The sequence below is a fragment of the Ictidomys tridecemlineatus genome, chromosome X, assembly GCF_052094955.1.
Source record: "Ictidomys tridecemlineatus isolate mIctTri1 chromosome X, mIctTri1.hap1, whole genome shotgun sequence".
NCBI lineage: Eukaryota > Metazoa > Chordata > Mammalia > Rodentia > Sciuridae > Ictidomys > Ictidomys tridecemlineatus.
In genome coordinates this window covers 20913717-20931602 of record NC_135493.1, presented here as the reverse complement: position 1 = coordinate 20931602, position 17886 = coordinate 20913717, and the positions used below count along the sequence as shown (strand labels likewise).

The window sequence follows — 17886 nt, the reverse complement described above, 5'->3', positions numbered from 1 at the left end:
TCTTACTTCTATTTTAAAGATATCCCCTCTTTTCTCTTCCCTCTTTTTTTCCCTTTTACTTTGTACTAGCATATGTGTATAAGAGAAAACATGAAATCTTTGACTTTCTGGGTCTGGCTTATTTCACTTAGCATGATGGCCACCAGTTTTATCCATTTACTGGCATATGCCATATTTTATTTATTTTTTCTTTGCCTATTTATCTGTTGATGGGTAACTAGGTTGGTTCCATAGCTTGGATATTGTGAATTGTGCTGCTATAAACATTGATGCAGCTGCATTCCTCTAGAAAGCTGATTTTAGATCTTTTAGATATATGTTGAGGAGAGGGATAGCTGGGTCATAATGTGGGTGGTTCCATTCCCAGTTTTTTGAGAAATCTCCATACTGCTTTACAGAGTATTTGTACTAATTTGCAGTCCCGACAACAATGTATGAATATTCCTTCCCCCCTATATCCTCACCAACACTTATTATTATTTGTATTCTTGATATTTACTGTTATGACTGGAGTAAGATGAAATATCAATGTAGTTTAGATTTTTCAGTTCTCTGATTGCTAGAGATGTTAAAAAATTTTAAATAAATTTACTGGACATTTGTATTTCTTCTTTTGGGAAGTGTATGCTCTGTTATTTTGTCTATTTATTAATTAGGTTATTCATATTTTGGATGTTAAGTTTTTTTAGTTCTTTATGCATTCTGGATATTAACACTCTGAGGAGCAGGTGGCCAGGATATTCTCTCATTCTGCAGGCTTTAGAGACATATTCTTTTTCTTAATATTTTGATTTTTTTCTAATGTTTAATTCAGAATTAATACTCATTTAATTGACTTATTATTTTAGTGAGATTCATTCATTAACTGGCTTTGATATATATTTTTCATTTCTTTTGTGTGAAATATTTCATTGAGGATATTGTGTAGTGCTTGATAGTTATGAATTTTGTTGGTTTCTGCTTATCATGGAAAGTTTTTATTTCATCTTTGATTCCGAAGGATAGTTGTGCTAGATATAGCAATCTTTGTTGGTCGTTGTTATATATCTTAGTATATATTATTCTAAGCCCTCAGGGTCTGTGCCGAGAAATTAGTAGAAATTATAATTGGCTTACCTCTAAATGTTACCTGCCATGTTTCTCTAGCAACCTTTAAGGTTCTCTCCTTCTTCTATATATCAGTCATTTTAATTGTAATGTGTCTTGGAGGGGATATTTTTTGACCTTGTCTATTTCAGGCTCTAAATGCCTCTTGTATTTGGATTTCCATCTCATTCTTAAGGTTTGGAAAACCTTTCTAATATTATTTCATTGAAAATGCTATGCATTCTGTTAGTTTGTATTTCAGTGCCTTCCTCTACATCCAAGATTCTTAGATTTGGTCTCTTAATATTATTCTGAATTTCCTGGATATTCTGGTTATAATATTTTAATATCTTTTGTTTATTGTTGACTATTTTCAACATACATACTTTATTTTTGATAATCTGTTTTCTTCATTGTCTAATCTACTGGTGATGCTTTCAACTTGAATTTTTGATTTGATTTATTGTCTTTCACTTTCAGGATTTCTGTTTGGTTCTTTTTCAGAGTATCTCATTATTAAAATGATCTTTCATTTACCATATTTTCTCTCTTAGTTCATTTATTATATTGTCTTTTACATAGATCATTTCATATTTTAACCATGAACTCCCTATGTTCTTTATCCAACATTTCCTCCACTGTAGTGTCAATGGCATCAGTTGTTGAAGTGTTTTGGGCAGTTTGGGGTGTTTTTTCCCCTTCCTTTTTAATATTATTTGTATGTCTAACATTGCTGAGATGATTATGTCTTCTACTTTTATGAAAGGGACTATTTAGTGAGCCTCATTCTCTCAAGTGCCCCATGCTGGGCAGATATCCAAGTGTTGATATTCCCACTCAATATGTATATTTTTCTATGCCCAATATTCAGCACTATTTGAGAGAAGATACTAAGCCCCATTAGCTGCAATTACTTCAGAGCAAGGCCATGTGCTAATAACCCTTAGGGAAAAAAACTCATTGAAAATGAGCCCCAGTTTCTCTAACATTAGTATAAAATTGTAGTCATGTTCTTGAATAAATTGAGAAATTTAGTTATTAAAGATAGTAAAATTACTATTACACTAATATTACACTATATAGGGGTTGAAAAGGAGATAAGAGAAAAATGGGCAATGAAAGATAAAAAAGAGAAAAGAACAGAAAAATAATACAAACCAAGATAAAAAGAAGAAAAATAGGGGTGGGGGACTTGAAGCAGGAGCATGTAATGCAAGAGGGAAAAAAGATACTTAGTGGAACAAGTATAAACCTGAGCTAGGAAATCAAAGATAGAAAGAATAATTCCTGTTAATGCTTTAAAGCATTCAAGAAATACAATCAATTGGTTTTAGGGCAGTAATACTGAATAATAAGTATACACATATACTGATTTAATACAAAAAGTAATATCTGTAAGATCAAAATTGACATTGGAGCTATTTCTGATATTCTATGCTAAGGTGGGGAGGTTTCTTATTGAGTCTTCATGATTTGGATTTCACTAGGATTTGGGACCTTTAGAAGATACACATCACTCCTTGGCTTTACCTCTAAGTTTCTCTGAGTATGGTGATAGAGATCATACCAGGCCACCTCTGATACAATTCTAAGAGGACCCCTCTAATCTTTGGTGTGTTCAGGTTCCTACTAGCTTTCTGGTAGTAGGAATGAGATGAGACATTCTCTAATTGTCTTTTACTTAGCCACCAGGTTACTCCTTGTTAGGGGGTTCAGTCTTGTGTGCTCGCCTGAAGAAAAGCCCTGTGTGTCCAGTGCTGTCAAATCCAGTGTGGCTTCCTGCTGTATATTTCCAAGCATACAGGGTATGCCAGTCTAAGGTTAAGGTATTAGAGTCTGGTTGGTGTAGCACTGGGTGGCTTGTGGGGGGAATGTAGGGCTGCTGTCCACTCTGGAAGCACACAGGTTGAAGACTAGTGAGCTTGAGTCTTGGAATATTGGGTGGTTGGTGGTGTCTGTGTGGTGCTCCTCTGTAATATCCTTTGTTTGGTATACTGCTATTGTGAATGTACTGAGATTCTTTACTGGATGCTTCAGGCTATCCTCAGAAAATGCCTTTTGTGGGTGTGTGTCTGAATAAAAATTGAATTAATTGGCAACTCTGAGACTCACAGCTCTGGACCTAGAGGTTCTGGGCCATAGGAACTACTCTCCTGATTGCTATTTTTTTTTTTTTGCCAGCCAGTGTTTGTTAGATAGCCCAATGGTCGGAGTCTGCATGCTTGAAGGTTGCTACATATACTGGTTGTTTCTGTTGGTTGTGGGGTGCAGAGCGTAAGGCTCAGAACTGTCATTGACTGTTGTAAATCAGTGAGGCCCCACTCTCCTCCATAGGGACTTCTTTGTAGCTGAAATATCTAAGCATTTGGTGGTTGCATGCATCTGTGGGGCCTGTGGGTGCAGGCTCTCTGTGGGCAGTCTTGGTACAGAAGCCTCCATACTGCCTGCTGAAGATAACTAGGGTTTTACTCACCACTGTGATGGGGGTAGAGTGTCATTTAGCCTGATTTTTCCTGAGCTCCTGTGGAAATTGTGGGGAGTGCTGGGTTAGCATGCCCCAGGAATGATTTCCTTTGGGGTCAGTTCCACCACATTCCCTTTGTACAGGGTGAGATGGGAATTTGGTAGCCTTCACCTAGCAGCAATCCCTCTACAAATCCCTTCTAGAGGGATTACTGGGAAAAACCTGTTTCAGAGACATTCTCCTGGCTTTATTTGTTACTATCTGTTGGTGGGGGAAATCTGTGCTGATTTAATTTCTTCAAGAGAAACCAGCTAGTTGTAGACTCCACAAAATGGCTACCGTGCATGGCAGATTTCTGCCTACAATTTCAGGTGAATTGTGTGATATCCTTCACTGTCTTTGGTGCTACTGTTCTGTTTTAACTTGGTATGATTTTCCTTCCAGCTGTTGTTAAGAAAGTAAGCTTATGGTTTTTTTCTCTCCCTCTTTCTTTCTTACCTCTCCCCTGATACCACTCTTGTCAGGGTTCAGGGTCAAGGAATTCTTTCCTTATTTTCTGCTTTAGTATCTGTTTGCCACTGGGACGAAAAGAACTGCCCAGAACAAATTTAGGGGAGGAGAAGTTTATTTGCGGCTCATGGTTTCAGAGGTATCAGTCCATAGGCAGCAGAGTCCACTCCTTGGGGCTTGAAGTGAGCTGAACATAATGGAGGAAGAATGTAGCAGAGGGAAGCAGCTCACACGTGGTCAGGAAAGGGAGAGGGGGGAGGGGGGGGAGAGAGAGAGATATCTCCACTCATTAGATACAAATATATAACCCAAAGCTACACCCCCAATTCTCACATCCTCCAGCCACACCCCACTTGCCTTCAGTTACCACTCAATTAATCCCATTAGGTGATTAATTCACTTAATGGGTTAAGGCTCTCATAACCCAATAATTTCTTCCCTGTACCTTCTTGCATTTTCTCACATGTGAGCTTTTGGGGACACCTCACATCCAAACCATAACAGTAACCAAATTCTAAGTCCCTTCAAGTCTCAAGTTGTCCAACATTGAGTTTTAGGGTATTTACTCTTTCACCCACCTCTCTGGTCAGCTATTCTTTCACTACTTCATTTCTGGGCTGTGGTAGGGCCAAAAGTTGCTGCCTAGATCTGCTTTGCCATCTTCTAAATCCTCTAACTCCTACGATAACTATTCTTCTTCTACTTCCTCTCACTGCAAAGTTCTATATTCACACCTTTGATCTTCTTTCTTTCTCTTGCCGTTCATAATCATTTATTCATATTCTCAGAGCTTCAGTCAACATCTCAACACCACATTTTTCTATTCTTTCAACTTTCTTGAATTCTGACTTGAATACAAATCCTTCCCTTTTCCTAACCATTTTCTATCTGAGGCCTATGTCATTATATAGTACAAATCAGTCCCATCCATCAGTCTATTATGTCAGTTATACTGCTATGGATTGAATTGTGTCTCCTTCATAAAAAAGATATGTTGAAGCTCTAAGAATGTGATTTTATTTGAGAATAGGGTATTTACAGAGGTAATGAAATTACAATAAAGTCATTAGGGTGGGTCCTGATCCAATATGATTGGTGTTCTTACAGAAAAGAGAAATTTTGGTAGAGACAGAGATGCACACAGGAAGAATGCCATATGAACACAAAGGCAGAGATTGGGGTATTACATGTCAAAGAATGCCAAAGATTTCTGCAAATAATCAGAATCTAGGGGAGAGACACAGAACAGATTCTTCCTCACAGCTCTCAGAAGGAACCAGCTCTGCTGATACCTTGATCTTGAATTTCTCACCTCCAAAACTATGAGACAATAAATACCTGTTACTTAAATCTCCCAATTCGTGGTACTCATGGGAGATTTAGTGAATATAACATAAATCCCCCACTTTCCCAGACTAGAAAGCCTATTCATTCCAGGATCTTCCTTCTTCTTCATCATTTATATCCTAATCTCATGCCAAAGATTTTAGTACATTCCTATAAAAATGACTTCCAACATCTTTAACCTTATATCCTCCATTGCTTCCTTTAATTCTACCTTTTCCCCCAGTTCCTATTGCCATCACTCTAGTCCCAAACTTCATCATTTCACATCTCAAATACTATAAAACCCTCTAGCTGATCTTGCTTCATGTACAATTGTCTTCTAAAATGTACAATTCATGTTACTTTCATTGTGTTAGTGCTCTGCTCAAGATATGCATACAGTCTCATATTGCCTACTTTATTAAATCTAAATTTGTCATTCATGGTCCCCCAGAATTTGGGCCCGTATTGCCCACACAATCTTTTATCCCTCTATACACATCACACTTATTTCTGCCTTTGAACCCTGATCTATTACTCATCCCCCTTATCAGATGCTTTCTTACTTTTGTTCCTTTTTCCAAACCTGTTTACTTTTAATTCCCTGATGGATTTTCACCATCTGTGACTACACTGGTCCACAGTGATATTTCTTGCCCTTGTTGCATTGCAATCAGTACTTTTTAGTTTAGAACCCAGTGATTATATCTATTTTCAGTAGATTTACACACATTTGCATCTATATTTCCACCAGTTTACAGGACATATTGTTTGATGGTCAAACTCTTAAAGAGAGAATAATGGGAAGTGGAGGATTGGGGAGGAAAATGAGATCAGATACCAAGGGAAAAGAAAACTTTCACTAGAACAATGAAGGAGAATTAGTCCAAGTCAACATTTTCCAAATAAGCTTTCTGGACCATCAGCATTTAAATCATTGAGGATCCCTAATAAGATGCTGATTCCCAGACACCAATAAAGACCTACTGGATCAGTCTCTGCAGCCCAGAAATCTAAAATTTCATGGGTAATTCAAATGATTCTTACACATACAAATTCTGAGAACCATTAGTCTAATTGAAGAAAGCAGACGATAGATGCTGAAAGGGAACAGCTGCTCTTAAACTTTACTGAGTACATGTATTTTCCATCATAGCTAACAATAGAATAAAATAATTTTGCAATATCGTGATTTGCTTTGGTGTGATTGTCCCCCTTTGCTTTGAGCACAATAGTTCTTTCTTTCATCAAAAAGTATTTCAAGTACTGCATCACAAATATGGGCTAAGACAGTGTCTGGAAGAAGAGAAATATTTGCAGCACTCCAAGGAAAGGTAACTGGTTTTACTTTTTTGGGGAGAAGTAAAATATAATCAGGGATACACTATAGGGTCCTGGAATTCAAATTTGGTAGCATAGAGAGAGAAGACAACAATTCTGAGACATAGTTGCTTAAGCTTTTAATTGGAACCGAGTGATAGCTAAAACATGTACCTGATTTAGATAAAAATGGAGAATACTCTCACTAGCCCACATTGAGCAAGATTTCTGCAATTGAGTACTATAGAAGTGAGATAACAGAATTAGATACGATCGAGGGGAAGAAAAATGCACAAAAGTCCTTGAATTAAAATGAATTGAAACCTTCTGGGAGAAAAGCTATTTGGTAAGCTCCATTAAGTCTATTGTAGATAGCTTTATTTGACAAAGCAGCATCCTGGCATGTGGAACAGGAAAGAAAATAGCTATAAGATGATCTGTCAGGGAGTTTCCAGTCTCTAAACGAATAAGATTCTGTGCAGTAGCCAATACAGCTTTTAACTCTAAAGAGATACAGAAGCAAAATGCAATTATATAACCCTAGTAAGTGCATTCAATCTGAATCTCCCACACACCCTCCCCTCCCCCAATAACTCCTCAAACACTGCAATTTATCAAGTGGATGTTCAAAATTATGGTTGCATTTATTTCACAGAAACACTGGATAAACACTGTATACAATATTGTAGATACTGAGGTAGAGATGATTCTATAAATTATAGATTAACCAGCTATAAAGCATCCAAGTTATGCACAAATAATTTGAATAGCTCAATTACCATTAAAGTCTTTTGTTTACTTTGACTATAAATTTATAGTATTTATTTGCAGTAATTATTTTTCTATTCTGAAATGCCACCTAACCACTGATTACAAAGAGTTTACTTAATATACATAGTAGTTTGAATGTTCAGGGATCCAGAAGATGGCAAAAATAGAGGAAATTCAGATTTAACATCAAATGAATACCTCTTTAAAATCATGACTTGCTGTTTTCCTTTCCTTAGGAGTTTCTATTCATGGAGTAAAAATTCTAAGACCACTCAAGTGGATACAGTGTTTCTGACTTCAATATACAAGTACTGGAACCAGAAAACTCAGATTTGAATTATAATCAACCAATCTCTTTTCACTCTGCTCCCTTACACACATCAGGGGCAGTATACCACGGTATATCTAATATCTGCCAGAGTTACTTGGCATGTAACAGTTATTAGATGAATGAACTCACTTAACCATCACAAATCCTGGTTATATCATTTTTATAATGTACAGATTATAATGTGGAAGCTGAGGGTCAGTGAGGGAGAAGTCCTTCTCAGGTCAAGAAGGACAGAACAGGGGCTAGAACTGAGGTTTCTAACTAGTGCATTTTCCACTGTACCTTCTTATAATGTAACTCCTAAGATTGTCTGGAATGGTTTCTCTGAAAAGGCTGGTTTTCTGGCTGGTATTTTATATCTCCCCACGATAATCTTCCATCCAATATGGTTCATTATGAAATTGAAGAGCAAAGTATTATCCTATTGTTCAAAAAGTTTGCACTATGGGTCCTACTGGGGACTCACCCCATGGCTTCTGTCTCACAGTAAGGTCCTAACTATACTAGGTTAAAGCAAAAGCCTTTACCCAGACAACTGTGGACTTCTCTTTGCTTCCCAATATATCTCCAAGTGACCATAATGGAAGGCAATAGATATGTAGATTGTCATAAGTTATAGATATTTCTCTTTAATTTATGGATCTTCTTTTAACTTTATGGCTTCTTTAATACAAATATTTATTTTTTATGCAGATATATTTATTAAAATTATTTATTATTTCTTTTTTGTAGCCTTCACCTCAAATTATAAAACCAACTTCTTCTTTTCATGATTTCTTTTGGTGTATGTATTTTGTTAACATTTAAATCTATATCTGTTATTAATTTCAGTGTAAAGTCAAAGTGATGTAGTATTAACACATGGGCTCTCTCATGCTTTCTATTTCAGAACATGTTATTAACAAATTAAAACCAAAATATAGAACACTGCTGCTTAAATACCTGGTGCTTCTTGGAAAAAAAAACACTTTTATTTAGGCATTTCAATGGAAGATTGGGATAAATGAAAACCACAGAAAATCCTATAGACACGATGGTGATATTTAACTAAAGGCCCCATAAATTATTTCTATTTGATGTCCAGTCTTGTGGGTTGATGCCCATATGTTACTTTGTGTTAAAGGTTTAAAAATATTGCCCCAAAAGATGTTTGCTAAATAAAACAAAACAAACATTTTTTTACCTGATTCTTCAGTTTCTTTGGTTTCTGTTGTTTCTTCTATTTCATCATCAGACATTTCCATTTCTTCTTCTCGCCTGATTCCCATTAATTCATCATTGTGAATGTTGCGAATTTCCTAAGGTTAAAAAGTATGCTTTTAAGGTAGGAAAGCCTTAATAATGTTGAGGAAATGAGTAGAGTTAAAAATAATATAATGCAGCTTTTTTGGACATATTTTTAAAATCTCAGCATTCTTTAGGCAAAGGCAAATGAGCATATTGAGACAAAACAGTCTTATTAGAGAAAGCACACTTGGGTATACTGTGTCTTGCATTGAGCTTTCTTTGCAGACTCAGAGTTCTGACAGTCTATAATTCTTATTTCCCTCCCCACATTAGAAATTGCTTTTAGACATAAAAGGCTCCTCATCTCTTACTCATGCAGATTTCTGGACTTTTTCTTAAGGTTTTTGCCATTTTCACCTTCCCATGTTGGACACTTTAATTTTGCTGCTTGCCTGGCAAATCTTTTTCCCTCTCTTACAGTTTTACTCGACAGAATTCTTAATTGAATTCTTGAAGTTTTAGAAGTTATGGTAAAAATGAGGTGCCAGGAGTAAACTCCTCCCAGACAAACCCTCTCATAGATAATAACTATAATCTTTGAACAAAACACAAAACAAAACAAAACCTGTAAATCCTCGATGTCATTGGAGAGTCAACAAAAGCAGGCATATTTTGAAGAGGAGCTGACACTTGGAGGAAGAGAACAGCATAAGATGAGTCTCAATTTTTAAAGGGCCTTTTAGTCTGAGAGCAGAACAGAGTTAGCTACTCACAGGGTGACTATATTTGTAATAAACAACCCAGTATTTGTGGTCTAAATAACTCAAGGAGAGAGGTCAAGGCAATGACAGGCACTAGAAAATGAGGAGGGTATTTCAAAAGGAGAAAATGAGAGAGAAAGAGAGGGAGGGAGGGAGGGGGAGAGAGAGAGGGGAGAGAGAGAGGGGAGGGAGAGAGAGAGAGAGAGAGAATGAGAATGAGAATGAATGAGAATATGCAAGATAGTGAGCACTTCAAATTCTGTATATGAGATCTGTTCAAATTTTTGCATGGCCTCTCATCCAATGAGAGCACAGGAATTTTCCGCACAGCATCGCTAAGGTTAAAATCTCTGAAATGACATTTTTCAAAAATAATTTTTATAATTGTAGGTGGATACAATATCTTTATTTTATTTATTTATCTTTATGTGGTGCTGAGGATCGAACCCAGGGCTTTACATGTGCTAGGCAAGCACACTATCACTGAGCTATAACCCCAGCCTTGAAATGATATTTAAGCTGCCACCCAAAAGAAAGGATTTCCAGCTTGAATTGAACGAAACAAATTCACCATTAAAACAAAACAAGATCAACGGTTTTAGAAGGACATAACAGGATTTAGAATTTTAAAAACATAATATTCATACTTATTCAGGATAATGTCCAAAATACTTGATATATGAAGAACCATGATGAGATGGTCCATTTCCAAGAGGAAGGATAATCAGCAGAAACCAACTTTAAAATAATGCAGATGTGGTAATTAACAGACAAAGAATTGAATTAAACCAGCTATTATAACTATGTTCAATGATATAAAGGAAATATGCTCACAATGAATAAAAAGATAGGGAATCTTGGTAGAAGGTCAAAAACTTTAAAAATGAGTCAAAATTTCTGGGTCAAAGGTTCTCTTGTATGAAAATAAGAAAGCCAAGAGTGGTTTGTCTGGAAATTTAAAAAGCCAAAAAAAATTCTTTTTCTGATACATATTATATTTTCCATATTTCTTTTATATAATTGAGTATAGATATAATAGCTGTTTTAATTCCTTATCTGCTGATTATCACATCTGGGTAATTCCAAAATTGAAAAAATATAATACCCCAAATAAAAATAATTGGATGAGCCTAAAAGTAGAATAGAGATGGCAGAATAAAGAGAGAACTTAAACATAGAATAATACATATGTTTTCAATTTGAAGAACATGAGAAAATATATACAGCTAAAAGGTAGATGTACATAAAATACACAATTTTATAATATATATATATATATATATATATATATTAAAATTTTTAAATAATAGAAGCTCAGAGAATTGTCTGCTTGCACTGATTACTCAAAGGTCTAACCTACATGTAAATGAAATTCCAGAGAGAATAATTTGAAAATATGTGAAGAAATAATGGTTGATAGCTTCTCAAATCTGATGAAAGACACCAATCTACATATTCAAAGAGATCAGTTAATTCCAAGCGGGATATGTGTGGAGAAAAGTATGTCTAGGAACAAGAGAAAAGAGAAATTCTTGAAAGCAGATAGAGGAAAACACAACATTATATAGAGGGGAATAATTTCAATAATTTTCATTTCTTTCAGAAATGATAAAACCAAGAACTCAGTGGAATATTATTTTTAAAATTTAAATAAAAATATTCATTTGTTCAGAATTCTGTATGCAGAGAAAAAGATAAGTATATTTTTTCAAACAAAAGTAAATGTAAGAATTTATCACCAAGAGACCTGTACTATAGAAAATGCTGAAGAAAGTTTTTCATGCTTTAGAGACAAGCTACCTGATATTAATAAAGCTCTTCAGGAAGACATGAAGAACACTGCAAATTATCAAGATCATACTGGGAAAGTCACATTAGAAAAAGTAAACATGGTAACTGTGCATTTTGGAGCAGCTCAAAATCATTTAAAGGCTACTTAATGCCTGTCAGAGGCCTCTTAGTTCTGAGTTGCAAATTCCTTGCCTAGATTGACCCCTATTAGGTTTCATACAGAAAGTATCCAAAGCTCTCAGGTAAAAATTGCCACCATTTGTGGGGATTATATATATTTAAAATGGATTTCTTAATAATTAACACTGCAATTAGTCACTATTCCAACTAAGTTTCTCCTTTTTTATTCCTCTTATCAAGAAAAAAATAATGATTTCTATTTCAGATTAAGTTTTCATTAAATAAATAAGAGGCCCTTTAAAAGGTGAGCTATTCAGTATCATTGCAAAGTTAAGAAGTAATAGAGGGGGCTGGGATTGTGGCTCAGCGGTAGAGCGCTCGCCTAGCACAGGTGGGACCTGGGTTTGATCCTCAGCACCACATAAAAATAAAGGCATTGTGTTGTGTTCATCTATACCTAAAAAATAAATATTTTTAAAAAAGAAGTAATAGAAAAATCAGATGCTAATATAGCATCTTCCATGTACTGCAGGTGTATTATTTTAAATAGAATAAAATAATGACTAGCTTGAGAAAAATCAACTTTAAACATCTGTGTCATAAGAGAGATTTATTATGTCTTATTCCAACTCATCGCACAGAGAAAAATAAAAGAATTTCTTATTGCTGTGACTCATTCTATCTCAGGAGACTGAATTTCAGTTATCATCAGAGCTGTTACTGGAAAGGTGATTATAATGAGGTTTGACATTGGCAAATTACAGTATTGTACAACTTACTGCATGAGGAAAAGTTGTGGCTTTCTAGATGACTAACAAAAACGTACACTGTCAGAAGGTATAAACAGAGATCAACTCTCAATTCACACATGTCACACAACCCTGGGAATGTTAGTGTTTCCCAGAAGGATTATGTTCCTTCTAAGGAAATATCCCAGGGCAGGAAAATCTGAGAGCTAAGACACTTCCTGTAGCTGCTCAACATCCACAAAACATCTTTGTGTTTCTAGCTGACAAGAAACCATAATCTCTTCTTAGAAATATAAAAAGTTCAGTCACTATGTAATATGGCTTATCTAGATGTCTTTCACAACTTCAAAACTCCCTAGAAATATAACAGACTTAGGGACAAATTTTACCTAAATGCTTCAAAATACTCTAGAAACAAGAATTACCATTTGCTTTAGCAGACAATGAAATGAGGGTAAGAAAAAAAAGGAAGTTTGCTCTAAGTTGTTCAGTTAAGTAAATTAGCAGAGCTCGGAGTCCTCTACCCACTAGTCAACTGTTGTAAGCTGTAAAGAAAGACTCATAGCATTATTCTTCTATAAATAACCAATACTAAGTCACACAAATGCTATAAAAGCAAAGAGAACAGCAGAGGTTATGGGGTACCATACTAAAGTGAAGTCATAAGAATCACTTAGTAAATGACTATACCTCCAAGAAAAATGAGTGAGATCTTAATTCTTTGAAAACCTTACCATTATAGCATTTTATAGTTGAGATACCCATTTTCTGCATTCTCTCGTTAGATAAGAAAATCTCTACTTTGTGAAGCAAACCCTAACCAATACCTTCAGAGTGAGGGGTTATAAGGTGGCATGTGTCTGGAAAAGGTGCTTTACCTAGATCAGACGTAGGTATATAAAAGGAAAGGATTCTAAGCCACTAAAGTACAGACAGAAAAGAAAATTGCTACCTCTCTGTTTTTCTAGAGCTGAAACTAAAAGAGCACCAATGCCATGCAAAACCATTTTTGGGAATTTGCGTATGTAAATCTCTACCAGAAAACAACCAAGTCACGACACTAACAGTACATCAAATAAGATAAGATGGCCCTTCTAAAGATTTTATGCTACTTTATTGCCCACTGTAGATATTTGCTATCATTCAGTTCAATAGTAAATTGTTAGTGATTTCTAAAATGGCACAATACTGTCTTTGCATCTGTTCTAAAGTTACTTTTTCAGAAGCTTAGAAATTCCTACTGCTCCACAATGGACAATGAAATATACTTTCAGATAGAATTAAATTGAAACCCAAGACAGAGGGAAGTGCCTGAAAAGAATTACTTTTGCACTAGCTGGTGTTTTTGATTTATTATAAAGTAAGCAAATCATAATTAATTACACATTAATTATCTAACAATAGTTTCACAAAAATTTATGTGGAATTAAATTCATCTTATTTGTATTTTATGATAGTAACATGATTACCAGAAAAATCAACATTCCTTATTAAATTTGTAACAAGATTCTACTTACCTGGATTTTCAACATTAACAGGAAACTTGGCAGGGAAAGGGTCATGAGGGAATGAAAAGGAGCAGAGGACAGGGAGATAGCTTTCTATACTTATATTAGCAATTTGATTCTGAGGTATCATTTAATACAATGAAGCAAAGCACAAACACAGGTACTTGATCAATATATATTGTATGATATATAATGAAAATACAAATTAGGGTGTTTCAAATTGGGTTATAATGGTTTTTCTTTTCTTTTTTTTTTTTTTGGTAGCTGAAAGCCAACAGCCAATGTTAGTGCAAATGTGTCCTAAAACGAGGGTATGTGGATGGTTGGAATGTCTATCTGCAAACAGTTCTTCAGAGTTTGGAATGATAGGCCTGCAAATCTAGAGAGAAAGTTATTTTATCAATCATAGTATTTCATTTTAAAAGAATACTAGCAATCATCAGGCCCCTTTTCCTATGGCCCAGTGATATAAAATCTGATATTAGGGAGGATGCAAGGGACTATCTCTTCAGTTTCTCCTGCTGTGGCTCTAGTTTTTATATATCATACAAGATCTAGCCTTTGGTGTAGGGCATGCTTCAGAGACACAAAAATTTTTAATGATTCTATAGAAAAAATAGAGTTTCAGTGACAGAGACAAATGCTAGTAGTCACTGTGGACAGTAACTTTCAGTAAGGGGTGGGACTTCAGCCTTCTCTTACTACCCTTTACAATTGTATTTGCAGGAAACCCACACACATATAAATCAGGAAAGTAAAGACATATTAGCAAATTAGTCTGCCTGACATATGCTGCCAAAGTTAGTGCTTGAACTCCCCAAAGGTGAGGCCTTTTCCTTCTTGCTCTATACCGTCTCTGAGCAGAGTAAGGCAGTGTTGGCTGCTCATAGAAGGATGACAATGAAACAAATAACAGATATTTTATGACATGAGGAGGTGACCAACTAATTTTCCCCAAAGGCAACTGGTGAAAAGGTTAAGTACCAGAAATTTCTACCATGATGAAATGCCTGACACATAAGTTGTAGCATTGATGCCAAGGTCAAGAAAAAGGCAGTCAAGTTTATTAAGTCTTTGGGATGCTTTGATTTTCCAGTGGGGTGCTAAGATGTGGCCATAATTTAAGAAGATAGTTTCTTCACTTTCCACAGGCTACCTCCTTTCAGTCCTCACAGTGGCCTGCTATGAAGTGATAGTTTACAAAGGTAAAAAAACAAAAACAAAAATAATAACATGAACAAACAACTTAAGAGGCACCAATATAAAGTTTAGGGAACGCAATCAGTGGAAGGTCACCAGCTATATCCCACAGCTATATCCAGCTATATCCCAGTAAGTAGTTTTACTTACTGAGATTGAGATATTCATGGTGGGCCTTAATTAAATCCAATTTAATAGATAAGAAATATTTTGGGTTTTCCACAAAGTCTACAAAGCACAATATGAAACATATAGCTCTTGGCAAGTCATACTGGCTATGTACTTTATCCTCATCACTCTGCCAAGGAAGCTCCATAACAATATTGGCTAATAGGGTGCATAGCTCTCAATTCTCTTCAGGCCCAGAGAAATGTCCATCTCACTGGCACAGCTATCTCTACTGTGAACCTCATTAAACTAAAGTATATTCCTACCACATAGGTAGACTTGATATATAACTAGTAGATCCCTGAAAAATAATATCCATGCGGAATATTTTATTTCAATACAGTTTACAAAGGGTAATAACTTGGAGGCCAGTGCTCTAACCAGAGGCTCCCTTCCTTCTATAAAATGGCAACATTGTACTAGCAGGGCTTGCCTTAAAGGGTGGGGCTGGTCATATAGCTTCTTCTAACCCTAGGAGGGATACAAGTATATATGTATTGAAGGGAAGGAGGAGACAGTATAGACTGATTTAATGCCCAACCTGAAAACCAAACTGTTCTAACATCTAAAACTTTTTGAGGGCTGTTGTGATGCCATAGTAGAAGATTCCACTCCTATCTCATGTGACAGGTTGCAATCAAAATGCAGGTACACTATTGTATAAAATTACCTTTAAGCTATGTGTATAAAGTGTATATAAAGTATAAATGAATTTTCTATTCAGACTTGAGTCCCATCCACAGGAAATCTCATGTATTCACAAATATCCCCAAATCTGAAAAAACTCAAAATATGAAACACTTTGGCTCCAACACGTTGGATAAGGGATACTTACCTTGTACTACTTTTCTACAATTGTTAAGACACTGAGCATTTTTTGTTCAACCTTTATTCTTCTGAACTAATGAGTTCAGATATTTGAAATTTAGTGTACAAAACTCCACTTCTCCTCTTGACCACTTTCATTCCCCTTTTAGCTCCCAGAGGGCAAAGACTATTTCATCCTGTGTTACTTGTCACAATGCCCGAGACAGAGAAAGTACTCAGTAAACCTTTGAATCCCAATGTTGAGTTTTGTTTGCAGAGAATCAACAACATGAGTTAGCCCTGAAATTCTAAACTCACTTTGTGCTACAGAAGGATAGCTGTTTCCTTTTTTTGCTCCTAATTGTTTTTAATAAGTAAAGATGCTATTGGCTTTTTATGGCCCTACCCAGTCATTGGACAGATGTCTTCAGGGATTTCTCTCTCAAATGACTCCCATATCCCTTTGCTGTGCCAGAATTGATGGCTCAGAGACTGTCATCAATTTATGAATGGAGTTTGGATCATGTTCTTCTAAATGTTCTTCATGGCTTTTGAACTGTTCCCACACAAATTGTCTCATGTATTCTCATGAAGGACACAGTGAAGAGATCACTGCCTTCATTTTAAAGGTTAGGAATCAAAGGCTTACCTAGGTTAAATCACTTTGTACCAGAGCTCAGAGTGAGAATTTTTAGTTCACTTGCTTGTTATGTAATTTCATGTGAATCACTTAACATTTCTGCATTTCAGTATTACATGTAAAACATGGATTCTATATCTACTCATTATCCCTTATCAAGTTGTTAGTAATTAGGTGAAATGCTATTTACATTTTCAAACTATTTACACATTTCTTAACTCATTTAATTTTCTAAGAGTGGTTTCATTATTTCCAATTTACAGATGGAGAAATAGAGACTGAGAAAGGCTGAATAACTTGTTTCAATATGCACAGCTACAAACCTAGCAGAGCTGAGATTTGAATTCATGATTGACTTTAAGTCTAATACTCTTTCCATTATACCATGTCTAAACATGAGCCTACGTAGGTGAGATAATCAATGTGAATGTGCCACATAAATGTAGCTCAGTGGTAGAGCACCTGCCTAGCATGAGCAAGGTCCTGAATTTCATTCCCAGCACCACAAAAAAGTAAATATTTTATAAATGATATGTAATTGTTAAAAAATATGACAACCTGCATTGATATAAACAATGAAATTGTTACCAGACTGATAAAGAGTACCCAGAAATGAAGTTGCTGCACATATAGATTGAAATATATCAGGACTGGGTAAGGAAGCTGCCCACAGAAACAGAAGAATTCATGGTATATATATAACACCATTTCCAAAGGTAGATCAGTGAAAACAAACTCCCATCTTGGTTTTTTAAAAAATATTTTTTATAGTTGTAATTGGACACAATAACTTTATTTTATTTATTTATATGTGGTGCTGAGGATGGAACCAAGGGCCTTGCATGTGTGAGGCGAGCACTGTACCGCTGAGCCATGACCCCAGCCCCCCTCCCTTCTTGTTTTTTTTGTTTTTGAGAGAGAGAGAGAGAGAGAGAGATTTTTTAAAATATTTATTTTTAGTTTTTGGTGGATAGAACATCTTTATTTTTATTGGTGCTGAGGATTGAACCCAGCACCCCGCACATGCCAGGCGAGCGTGTTACCACTTGAGCCACATCCCCAGTCCCCCATCTTGGTTTTTAATCTTGGAATTCAGAATAGCAACCT

The 17886-nt window shown here is 35.6% G+C and overlaps 1 protein-coding gene across 9 annotated transcripts in view; it reads right to left on the bottom strand.

Annotated features, from left to right (window-relative positions):
* Enox2 (ecto-NOX disulfide-thiol exchanger 2) overlaps window positions 1-17886 on the bottom strand; it is a 298128-nt gene that overhangs the window by 27448 nt on the left and 252794 nt on the right. For all 9 annotated transcript variants that reach the window (XM_040285387.2, XM_078034279.1, XM_040285393.2 and 6 more), the window contains one exon: window positions 8992-9106. In XM_040285387.2, the coding sequence (XP_040141321.1) occupies window positions 8992-9106 (115 nt within the window). The remainder of the gene's footprint in view (window positions 1-8991; window positions 9107-17886) is intronic.